The sequence below is a fragment of the Montipora capricornis genome, unplaced genomic scaffold, assembly GCF_036669925.1.
Source record: "Montipora capricornis isolate CH-2021 unplaced genomic scaffold, ASM3666992v2 scaffold_135, whole genome shotgun sequence".
NCBI classification, from domain to species: Eukaryota; Metazoa; Cnidaria; class Anthozoa; order Scleractinia; family Acroporidae; genus Montipora; species Montipora capricornis.
This window is the reverse complement of record NW_027179899.1, coordinates 1-12,500: the sequence shown is the minus strand read 5'-3', so window position 1 is coordinate 12,500 and position 12,500 is coordinate 1. Positions and strand designations below refer to the sequence as shown.

The 12,500-nt window shown below is 38.2% G+C and overlaps 1 protein-coding gene and 1 non-coding gene across 2 annotated transcripts; one reads left to right on the top strand and one right to left on the bottom strand.

Moving 5' to 3' along the window:
* Positions 1–624: 624 nt before the first annotated feature.
* On the top strand, positions 625–2,071 carry LOC138034635 (adrenocorticotropic hormone receptor-like). The gene has a single exon (XM_068881846.1). The coding sequence runs from the start codon at positions 730–732 to the stop codon at positions 1,717–1,719; it is 990 nt and encodes a 329-aa protein (XP_068737947.1). The 5' UTR covers positions 625–729; the 3' UTR covers positions 1,720–2,071.
* A 5,706-nt stretch (positions 2,072–7,777) lies between these two features.
* On the bottom strand, positions 7,778–7,850 carry Trnai-gau (transfer RNA isoleucine (anticodon GAU)). The gene has a single exon. It is a non-coding gene; the product is annotated as a tRNA-Ile (tRNA).
* Between the last annotated feature and the right edge of the window lie 4,650 nt (positions 7,851–12,500).

Genomic DNA, 12,500 nt, shown 5'->3' with positions numbered 1-12,500 from the left:
TTGGGGGGTAATAGAGGTGTACTATGGGATTGTGAAAGTAGCGAATCGATAGATTTCCCAAAATATCTTACCCATGGTGCTCCGCTGGCACGCTTTTCTACAATTAGTTTTCAACCTAAAGAAACAAGGTTTCATGAAAATGGATAATTTATCCTCGGAAACCTGTTATATGCACTGCTTTTTTCCCACTGTGTTGTCAGAATCAGATTTGCACTTAATTTCAGTTGCTTTTGAGCCACGTAAATAAAAGCATTTAATTTATTCACACAAATGCCACCTTTTTAACAAAATAACACGAAAAGCATAAATCATATTCGTAAAGGAAAAACAAACACAAATCTGCAAAAATACGAAAAAGCCTTTGTGAATATGCTGACAATGTGAAAGAGTCCGAAAAGTATAAGGGTTAAAACACAGGCTTCAGAAATAACGACAGTGCAGGTGCGGCACAAATTAGCATAGAAAGCTCTTAAAACACGATTGACGGATTACTTAACTTTTTAAGAGGTGATATTAGAAAATAACTTGATAACAATAACAAAACGTACTTAAAACTCAAAAAGCTATGAGTTAACTTCAAAAAAATACCGTCGTAGAAAGTGATATTGGGCTGAAGAAGCTTATAGTATATTGCAAATACTAAAAACAGTAAAAATTGGTTTAGACATTGTACAGCTGTCTTCTTAGTTTGTAAACTAAAATTAATAAAAGGATCTCTCATGTGTATTGATGCCTAAAATACGATGTTTCATGGCCATGCCAAACTACACTCGAGAGGAAGAAAGCAAACCCATTGATTTGCCAGCATTGGTATGCTCGGCAGACATAGCTGAAGGCATACACGGTCCTCTCCTATTTTTTTCTATCTTGAACACTTTTCTATCCATTACTGCGTTCCTTGGAAATGCTTTAATATTAATCGCTCTTCACAAGGAATCTACGCTTCACGCGCCGTCCAAGCTTTTGTTTCGTACCCTGGCGACAAGTGATCTGTGTGTTGGTATCACTTTGGAGCCTCTATTTGTTGTTTCTTGGATATTGATGATAACCGAATGTTGGAATATTTGTCGCTACACAATCGGCACTGGTTTTCTGATAGCATACATTCTGGGATGCGTGTCTTTGACGACAATATCTGCTATTAGCGTGGACAGACTTCTAGCACTTTTGCTGAGGCTAAAATACAGACAGGTTGTAACTCTGCAACGAACCTATGCAATGGTGATCTCAATTTGGTTGATGGGAATCGGGGTCACAGCAATGTCGTTTTTGGATTACTTACTAACGACATGGATCGGATACATCGGGATTCTGCTTGGTCTACTCACATCTGGTTTCTGCTATGCATGGATTTTTGTAACTCTGCGAAGTAACCAGAGGTTTGTGCGACCATTTCATGCGAACCAAAGCCAACAGAGTGAGGGGGCGTCACCGAACGTTGCCCGATACAGAAAGACGGTGTATAGCGCACTGTGGGTGCAGGCAACTTTGGTAATTTGTTATCTTCCATATATCATAACAGGGGCTATCGTGACTCACGGACAACTAAATCCATCTGTTTACCTCGCTTGGACTTCGGCGGGGACTTTAGTGTTCTTGAATTCCATGTTAAATCCGATTCTTTATTGCTGGAAGATGAGGGAAGTGAAACAAGCAGTTAAAGATATATTAAGGCAAAGTTACCGCTTGTTCCAATGCTTTTCCCAACTCAGGGAATGACATTTCATGCATCACTTACGTATTAAGAATGGCTGCCTGTAAGAAACGAGAATCGTCCGTCAACGACCATTTTGGCGGATAGCTCATATTTTGCCCAAAGATACCCTTTAGTGAACTATTTTCAAAAACCACATTTAAAAAGTTCCAGCGATTCTTATTTTTTGAGAAATTTGCGAAAATTTGAAAACGCGGTGAAAGTGTGGTTTTCTGTTTGACAAATTGCCCAAAATTTGCTGTGAGAACCAAGCAACGGTGAAGTCTTAAAATGAATTCAATTGGCACCAAACTTGACAGAAAATAAGAACAATCATTCTTATCCATTTTTACTTCGATACTTTTTTCGGAAATGTTAAAATTATGATGCTCTAAGCTCTTTAAAGAACATCCTCAAAGGCCGCATAACATGGCGGCGGAAAATGGATGATATTTGACGCGATAAAAATGTACGTGGTACCTCATTCCTAAATTTTTTTACTTCATATTCTTCAAATATTGCTATTATTCATTTTCTGTGTAAAGTCTTATGCTCGAACTCGGAACGCTTCCCTCCGAAAATATCAGAAATGTTTGTAGCCTGAGCGAGCTAAATGACGCGAAATTTAAACGCAAACTGATGCTTATTATTCATGCCGAATCGTCGAACTGACTAATTTTCGGCTTGTCGCTTGGAAAACTTTAAGAAATGCGAAGTTATTCTTCAGAAGTATTAAAAGTGACTGAAAATCGTATTTGAGGGCAAAAATCCGGAAGTGAACTATATATTACTCAATTCAAACACAGTTTAATTCACACTGGTTTATGCAAATGACTTTTCTGTCACGATTTCAAGACTCAAATTAGTACGATATTAAATATGTTCAGGTTTCTGTCAAAGGAGATCGTGATTCACAGGACAAGTTAATACTTTAGGTGCAAGAAATGTACTCCACTGTAATGCGAAAGGTATCGAGACTTATTTTTGTAATTGTTTACATTACAAAACGCACGCAGTGTCAGTTTCATTGAAATGCATGCACGACTTGGCGTACCGTTTCATTTCAAGAGCACGTTTTTAAAAGGTAGTAGTAGAGCAAAACTATGACAGAATTTCAAAGAATCTCAAGCCAAATCAGTATACATATGCTCAAAAACGAAAACTGAATGAGCGTCAATTGTTCGGTATCCGAAGACATAAATGATACAAATTGACTTAATGAACGGTTGCTACCGAAAGAAATTTGTTTGTGGGTAGCAATCAACTTGATTTTTTTATGTGCTCCTTTCTTTAATAAGGGCACCTCGCTCAAATGAAAAAAATAGGTGTTACAAAAAGAACCAACATGACATACTGGAATAACAGTTAGCATTAAACTTAGAAGGCTAAGGTCCAAATACACCTTAATTTTAGACCCAGAAAGGCTTCTTTATTACTATTGACTCTTTGTTTAAATCAGCTGTATGAGTCGCTTTGTATATAAGTCACACTGTACTCTGTACAGTAACCAGGCACATAGCTATGGTCAGCTATGTCATAGTTTGAAAGTTTACTTTGGTCAACAAACTTACAGCTTTTGAGCGCACTAAGTCCTGAGAAAACATATTCTCGGAGGTGAGTTATTTCATTGTTATAAAGCCATCTAGAATAAGAAAAACATGAAACGTAATGTCTATGGAAACTAGTCCAAAGCCAAGTAACGACGTTTTAACTCATGTTAACACTACTTTTTAAAGTACACTCAGCAACAGTACAGCATTCGAATGGGATGGCGCAGTGGTGAGAGGGATGAGGGATGGCGCAGTGGTGAGAGCACTCGCCTCCCACCAATGTGGCCCGGGTTCGATTCCCAGATCTGGCGTTATATGTGGGTTGAGTTTCTTGGTTCTCTACTCTGCACCGAGAGGTTTTCTTTACCTTTAGCAAGTAGTGTATTTATTTCGGTATCAATGACACGTTGTTCATCCAAATCAAGGATTTTCTTCTCTCTGGGGGCTACTCTTTGATATGGAGTCATGGTAAATTCAATTGGCTGCCCTAATATCATTTTCAATATCTCAGGGTCTGAGGTTAAGGCCTGCCTCTGATTATAATATTCTCTCGGCCCCCCTGCCTTAAAGCAGAGAACTTTGTGCTCAAGATACTGGAACATATTTACCTTGTCTGTCAGGATATCAGAGCATTTCACTAGCTGGATTTCTTCTCGGTTTCCCGTGGTTTGTAGAAGTTGTTTTTTGGCCGGTAAGACCGGCCCCTCTTCCCTAAAAAAGGCTTTCCACTAGAGTGAGGAGATTTGCCCTTCCAGCCATCGCTAAGGTTTCGGTACGATGACTTTGCAGTAGTCGTATGGCCAATCCTATTAGTCACTTTGATATTGTTGAGCTGAGATTGCAGCTCATCGCCAAATAAAAAGCCCATGATGGGTACTTGAGAGCCACACAACGAGGAATATTCGTTATTTAAGTGTGGTTTGATAGCGTCGCGTCGACGGTAAGACAAGTCAATGTTTACATTACCTAACAATTCCAGAGCATAAGCGTTATACGTAACTAATTTCCCCAATGTCTCAGTGAGAGCCAGCGCTTAGGTCTTGTTTGGATCTGCACGGATAGCCAGCAGTGTGTCAGTCGATTTGGCGACAGCACTACCGAGTTTAACAAGGACGTTCTGCATGTTTGCAAGGCGTAAATCCGCGCTCCTGGTCCCGTGCTTCAGCTTATTCCATATCTCGGGGTTGACCTTTGGCACAATTAATTTCTCACAATTATCGGGTTGATTGTATTTCGCCAATTTTTCTTTTAATTTGGCTTCCTCCAACTTAGAACCCCATCGCTTATTGACGATATCCGCCAATTTCTGAGCGACTTTCGGGTCAGTTTGCTCGTCCGACTCAAAGTCTTGAGCAATTTCATTGAGCAATGCGTCCTCTGCAGAGCTGCCCCGTTTTGGCGGGTCGCCGTTGGGCGAGCAAGTGAGTGCCTCGGAATCCAACTTTTCAGGGTCTGAATCTCCGCTATCGCTCATGGCACTAGCTGCAGGAAGTTTTCTTCTCCTTTTCGGTGGTGTAGCATGGTCTTCTGGTTCTTCGGCTAACCGTTTCATTGCCTTTTCCATGGGCAGCATGGTGGAACTCATTTGAGTCATGGTTGACAAGACGTTAGCAAGCACGTTGTCTGTGCCCTGTGCCGAAGAATCCGCTGAATCATTGTCTTCAGAAATTAAATTTTCTTCCTCCGCCGGTGAAACGGCGTCCCTTCCACTCATATTTTCGGCAGCCATGCGGCGATTTTCTCGGCTTTCGTTCAACACTGAGCGCACATAACAACACACTTCCGACCTTCCCGAAGGATCGCACACAACTGATCTTCCCGGGCTCGTGCGCTTTCTCACGTGACTCCGTAACGACTAATGACCAATGACGAAACAGAATCAAAAGTATTTAAACAAAGGTAAACATTTCTCAGCGAATAATAAGGCAAGAGACTGGCCCTCACCAACTGGCTAACGCGCGGCCGGAGGAAAAAGTAAAAAGAATATTTCTAGCCAGATGCTAAGGAGTACTGGCCCTGGTTTCTGCTGTTAACGTAGACTTCTGATTTCTGAACAAGGATTTTCATGACCAAATCTGTTCAATTCAAACACATCCATTTTTCCGTCAGCGTTTATGAAAAACTTTCTCTTTACGGATCATAAAGTAAAAAATCGAAGTTTTCTTGCATAGTGTTCGGAAATAATAGAGTTTCATGATGTCCTGATTGTTCTTAACTTGGAGGACTTGTTGAGAACTATAAAATCTTTATTTCTAAATTATAATAATAGAAATAATAATAACATTGAACCATCCAGTAGAGTGGGAACGAGCTAATTTCTCACGTACCTTGTCCTTTATTGATATGTTAATGAAAAGTCTCACTTTTTTTAGTATAGGCCGCTCAAGGACCCCGCTCAAGACACAAGTCTACAGAAATAACGCCTTAGCTAGCCGTCAGATATATAATAATAGAAGTAATAACAATAATAATAATAATAATAATAATAATTTTAAACATACAATACAATACCATAAAATAAAAATCTTAACCAAGCTTAATTAGACATTATAAAAAATTACAAATTTATAGAAAATATCATTCGTTATACCCGTGGTGTATAAAGAGTGTTCATTTCCATAATTCGTGCAATCATTGGAGTAAACACTTATTAAAATATCATTGTTATGATTATCATTATTAGTACCATTGCTATAAAAATAGTAATAACAGTAACAATAATAATCATATGCATTTATTCGAGATATTGTCATTTCCTCGACACCAAAACTAATGTTTGTCGGTAGCAATAAACTTGATTTTTTTATGTGGTCCTTTCTTTAATAAGGGGATCTCGCTCAAATGAAAAAATGAGTGTTACAAAAAGAACCAACATGACATACTAGAATAACACTAATTATTAATCGTACAAGGCTAAGGTCCAAATCCACCTTAATTTTAGACCCCAAAACCAAAAAGGGTTATTTAATACAGCTGTATAAGTCGCTTTGTATATAAGTCATAATGTACTCTCTACAGTAACCAGGCACATAGCTATGTCTTATTTTGAAAGTTTATTTGGGTCAACAAACTTACAGGGTTTGTAGCGTACTAAGTCCTGAGAAAACATTTTCTGGGAGGGGAGTTATTTCATTGTTATAAAGCCATCTACAAATGAAAACATGAGACGTAATGTCTATGGAAACTAGTCCAAAACTAAGTAACGAAGTTTTAACTCATGTTAACACTATTTTTTAAAGTACACTCAGCAACAGTACAGCATTCGAACTAAACAAGAACAATTCCATGAACTCAATTTTAGCTTTCATTGCAGTTTCGTTCTTAGCATTCGCTGATCACAGCTTCGCTCAATCCTACTTAGATAAGAGCAATACAATTAAACCCAAATGACCTCCATGGAGCCCCCGCAATCAACTCAGAGCGATCAAATCAAAGGAAAAATGCATGACAGTGGACAATTCTTTGTGGAGTATCCCCGCGCAAAGCTGTGTCATATTGTGAATTCCAAATTAAACAAGAACAATTCAATGAATTTCATTTTACCTTATATTGCAATTTCGTTCTCAGCATTTGCTGATCACGGCCTTACTCGATTCTACTTACTTAATAGCTAAGTGCAATACAATTAATTCCAGTTGTCCTCCATAGGGTCTACGGGAACGACTCAGCGAACAAATCAAAACAAAAATGGATGACAGTGGATTTGATAGTTTCAAAGAAAACAATAAAAAAAACTAAAACAGAACACCAAAAAGCTGGAAAAATCATACAAAATCAAAAGTATTTAAACAAAGGTAAACGTTTCTCAGGGAATAATAAGGCAAGAGACTGGCCCTCACCAACTGGCTAACGCGCGGCCGGAGGAAAAAGTGAGAAGAATATTTCTAGCCAGATACTAAGGAGTACTGGCCCTGGTTTCTGCTGTTAACGTAGACTTCTGATTTCTGAACAAGGATTTTCCTGACCAAATCTGTTCAATTGAAACACATCCATTTTTCCGTGAGCGTTTGTGAAAATCCTTCCTTTTACGGATCATAAAGTAAAAAATCGATGTTTTCGCGCATAGTGTTCGGAAATAATACAGTTTCATGATGTCCTGATTGTTCTTAATTTGGAGGACTTCTTGAGAAATATAAACTCTTTATTTCTAAATTATATTAATAACAATAATATTAATAATAATAATAATAATAATAATAATAATAATAATAATAATAATAATAATAATAATAATAATAATAATAATAAATTTAAACATACAATACATTACTTAACAAATAAAGAAGCCTTGACTGTGATTTAAGTAGTGTACTCTGTTCTGTTGTAAAGCACTCAGGAAGCGGCTAGAGCACTTCTTTAGTGCTCTAACCGCTTCCTGCGTGCTTTACAACAGAACAAAGCATAGTAAAGGCTTGAAAGATATATATGAAATACATCATATATTGCACTGCGGGTATGAAATCAAATGAAATCATGTTGTCTCGCAGTGATGAGCGCAAATTTCTATTGCGTCGAGAAGCCTGAAAAATTTTCAGGACTTCAACGGGATTTGAACCCGCGACCTCGCGATATCGGTGCGATGCTCTAACCAACTGAGCTATGAAGCCACTGACGTTGAGAGCTGGTCACTTCTGAGTTCACAACTTCCCGTGACAAGTAATTATGAGTGAAAGATATATATGAAATACATCATATATTGCACTCAGAAGTGACCAGCTCCCAACGTCAGTGGCTTCATAGCTCAGTTGGTTAGAGCATCGCACCGGTATCGCAAGGTCGCGGGTTCAAATCCCGTTCAAGTCCTGAAAATTTTTCAGGCTTCTCGACGCAATAGAAATTTGCGCTCATCACTGCGAGACAACATGGTTTCATTTGATAGTAAAGGCTTCTTTATTTGTTTTATGATAAAGAACAAGTAATTTTCTTCAAAAATTCTACTTTATTTTCAAAGCGCACGCTGTTTGTGGCGAACTGAGATGTCGTCAACACATTGCTTTATACTTTGATAAAGCACGCTAATTTGAACCAATCGGAGCGCTTGTAAGAATGTTTAAAATTATTGGATTGGTTAATGAAACAAGGGCTTGTCAAAACCTCAATCAACTGGAAAGTGGCTTGACAGAAATTCGAATTTATGGAAAAACAATTTATGGAAAAACAAGTGCCTCAATGTTCGGCTTCAGTCCGTAAAAAACAGCAAAAAAGAGGATCTAAATAATTAAGTTCAGGGAAAACCGGCCGAATTGTTGCCCATGAAAACCTGCACGTTTCGTACATGACAATTGGAAAACAAACTTGCGGCTGGAATCTGAAAACCTGTTGGGAATTTTGTAAATGAAGAACTCCAGCGTTAGGACTTTCTGAGCTTGGAAGAACTGCTGGACCGGGGGACGGTTGAGGTCTTCCATCCAAAGCACTTGACAGAATATCCGAGCAAGCCTTTAACTGACAGCTTCAATAATAGCCAAGGAAAAATTCGGAAATTCATCTGCCATTTCTGCGGATGATGGCGTGAGCTTTCATTTGTTCCGTGCTTTGTACTCTCATAAAGCACGCTGTTTAAACCAATCAGGGCGCGCGATATATAGCAACTTTATTATAAAGAAAATTACTTCTTCTTTATCATAAAACAAATAAAGAAGCCTTGACTGTGCTCTGTTCTGTTGTAAAGCACTTAGGAAGCGGCTATAGCACTCAAGAAGTACGGAGAAACACTCGCCTATCGGCTAGTGTTTCCCCCTACACTTCTTTCGGGCTCTAGCGGCTTCCTGCATGCTTTACAACAGAACAGAGCACAGTCAAGGCTTCTTCATTTGTTAAATAATAATAATAATAATAAATAATAATAATAATGCACTGCATGTACAAATTATTATTATTATTATTATTATTATTATTATTATTATTATTGTGATTCTTGCATAGCATGCGGGGGAGGCTGTGCAAGAGTTACTTGAAAATGATGCGACTAAATATAGCGACGGCAGGAGTCCCATCATTTTCCTGTACTTATATACAGAGGATTATGGGGTTGATCCAAAAGGTCTAGATAGCAGCAACAATATAGATAGTCGTAAAAACATAACAACTTTCTTTAATTTTCCAGACATATTTCGACGGTACATCCGTGATCTTCAGTGTAACATATTTTGAAATCGCAGTTGAATTTAAAGCACCAATATTGCATGCTAAAACAAAACAAAACAAAATAAAAGTTTTGAAATGAGTGACGCTTAGTTTTTTTACAGGGAGAGAATCAGGTTAATGTGTTTTACCTGCTGGTTGAGATCGGGCTTCTCCCATTTTATAGACGTGGATTCCTTAGGCTTCACTAGGTACTTAGTGGCTGCACAGTCCAGGATCTAGAAGCAATCCGGTGTGCTGGATGCCCTACAAAACTCTGAACTCTGCAGATGTTTAAAAACGTTCGAAGATCTGTCTGAAAGTAAGTGATCGCGCACTCGTTTGGAGAAGTGTCGGCTGGTTTCAACGGCGATTTCAAAACATGTAACACTGAAGATGACGGATGTACCGTTGAAACATGTCTGGAAAATTGAACAAAGTTGTTATGTTTTTACGATTATGGGGTTCTGATTAGCATGGTCAGCAGTTCCCCATTGTCCTACTTCTAGGCTTTTCTTTTCATGGTTTCTAGAACTGACTTGCAAGGGCGGCAGTTCTCTTTGTTCGTGCAGTTATTTTAATACAAGGTTTCTTTGTACTTTAGGCAAAAACTGTGACTACTTTCTTGCCAATTTGCTACTTAAACTGATTGGCAAGGGCAGCAGCTCTTCTTTTCAGTTATATTGTCTCTTTTAAGACCTACTAGACGTATTAGGCATACAATTGTAGCTCTGAACACCTTCTTATCCATAGCTACTTGAACTGATTTGCAAGGGCAGCAGTTCTACTTGCTAGTTGGAATAGATAAACTTTCGTCGAGGAGGCGCATGTAACCTCTTATATCTTTCGGATTTTTGGCAAGTAAAGATGCTTTTGTTTTTGTCCAAATTTTTGGGGGCGGCAGTATGCTATCCATTATTCTGCATGGCGAGTTTTGTGCCCTCGCCTTACCGTAACCCTAACCGTAACCTTTACTGGGCTCATTACATTTTTTTCTTGAACCAAATAATTTTGTAATTAAATGGATAACTTTATTGATTAAACGGGCTCTAGGCTTTTGTCCTGAGCCATTTCACTCCACTTGGTGGTTACTACCTTTTTTTCTGAGTGCTCAGTAAACGAGCCCAGGTAATGCAGCCCAACATTCAATGGTATTCCTCATTTGGAGAGGGAGAAGAGGCATAAAGAGATTATTTGCCTAACAAATAGAATTTTTGTTTTTCTCCCGGGCCTTTGTTCTCACTCCACGTGGTGGTTACTATCTTTTTCTAAATGCCCAGCAAACGAGATCAGGTAATGCAGCCCAACATTTAAGGGTATTCCTTATTTGGAGAGGGAGAAAGGGCATAAATGGGTGTTACAAAAAGAATAAAATGACATCCTGGAATAACAGTTGGTATTAATTTTATCTTTAATTTTAGACCCAAAAATGGTTATTTATTAATATTGAAACTTAGTTTAAATCAGCTGTGTGAGTCGCTTTGTACGTAAGTCACACTGTACTTTATGCAGTGACCAGGCACATAGCTATGTCATATTGTGAAAGCCGAGTTTATTTGGGCCAATACAATTACAGCCCAGTGAGTCCTGAGAAAACATTTTCTGGGAGCTGAGTTATTTCTTTGCTATCAAGATATCTAGAAATGAAAATAAGAAACCTAATGTATATTAAAACTTGTCCAAAACTAAGTAACGAGGTTTTAACTCATGTTAACAGTACGTTTTAAAGTACAATCAGCAACAGTACAGCCCTCGAACTAAACAAGAAAATAACCATGAATTCAATTCTAGCTTTTATCGCAGTTTCGTTCTCAGCATTCGCTGATCACGGCATTAGTCAATTCTACTTAAATAAGAGTAGTACATTTAAACCCAAATGACCTCCATGAGGTTCGCGCAAACGACTCTGAGCGATCAAATCAAAGGAAAAATGGATGACAGTGGACAATTCTTTGTGGAGTATCCAGGCGTACAGCTGTGTCATATCTTAAAAGTTTACTTAGGGCAATATACTTACAGCCAAGATAGACGTGTGAGTCCTGAGCAAACATTTTCTGGGAGGTGAGTTATTTCATTGTTATAAAGCCGTCTAGAATAAAAAAAAAAACATGAAACGTAATATCTATGGAAACTAGTCCAAAACTAAGTAACGAAGTTTTAACTCATGTTAACACTACTTTTTAAAGTGCCTATCACCTCAACACACTTTTCCAATATATTTATTCTCCGAAATCATCCCAAATACATCGTGTTGTTTTTAGAACATTTAGATTGAAATTTCACTCTTTCATTGGCTTTGAAAAACGGGAAAAGTGGTCATACCGTGATTGATAACCGAGCAATGAAGGGGAATGGGTTCTATACCGGGTTGACGTCACAAATTGATTTGCATCGCTGTTTTCAAAGAACTATCTCAATGAAAATTAATTTGTGACGTCAACCCGGTATCGAACCCATTCTCCTTCATTGCTCGGTTATGGATCAAAGTATGATCACTTTTCCCGTCTTTGAAAGCCAATAAAAAAGTAAAATTTCAATCAAAAGGTTCTTTAAACAACACGATGTATTTGGTACAATTTCGGAGTATAAATAAAGAGGAAAAGTGTGTTGAGGTGATAGGCACTTTAAAGTACACTCAGCAACAGTACAGCATTCGAACTAAACAAGAACAATTCCATGAACTCAATTTTAGCTTTTATTGCAGTTTCGTTCTTAGCATTCGCTCATCACAGCTTTACTCGATTCTACTTAGATAAGAGCAGTACAATTAATCCCAAATGACCTCCATGGAGCCCGCGCAATCAACTCAGAGTGATCAAATCAAAGGAAAAATGCATGACAGTGGACAATTCTTTATGGAGTATCCACGCACAAAGCTGTGTCATATTGTGAATTCGAATTAAACAAGAACAATTCAATGAATTTCATTTTACCTTATATTGCAGTTTCGTTCTCAGCATTTGATGATTACGGCCTTACTCAATTCTACTTACATAATAGATAAGAGCAATACAATTAATTCCAATTGTCCTCCATAGGGTCTACGGGAACGACTCAGCGCGAACAAATCAAAACAAATATGGATGACCCAAATGGCATACTGGAATAACAGTTAGTATTAATCTTAGAAGGCT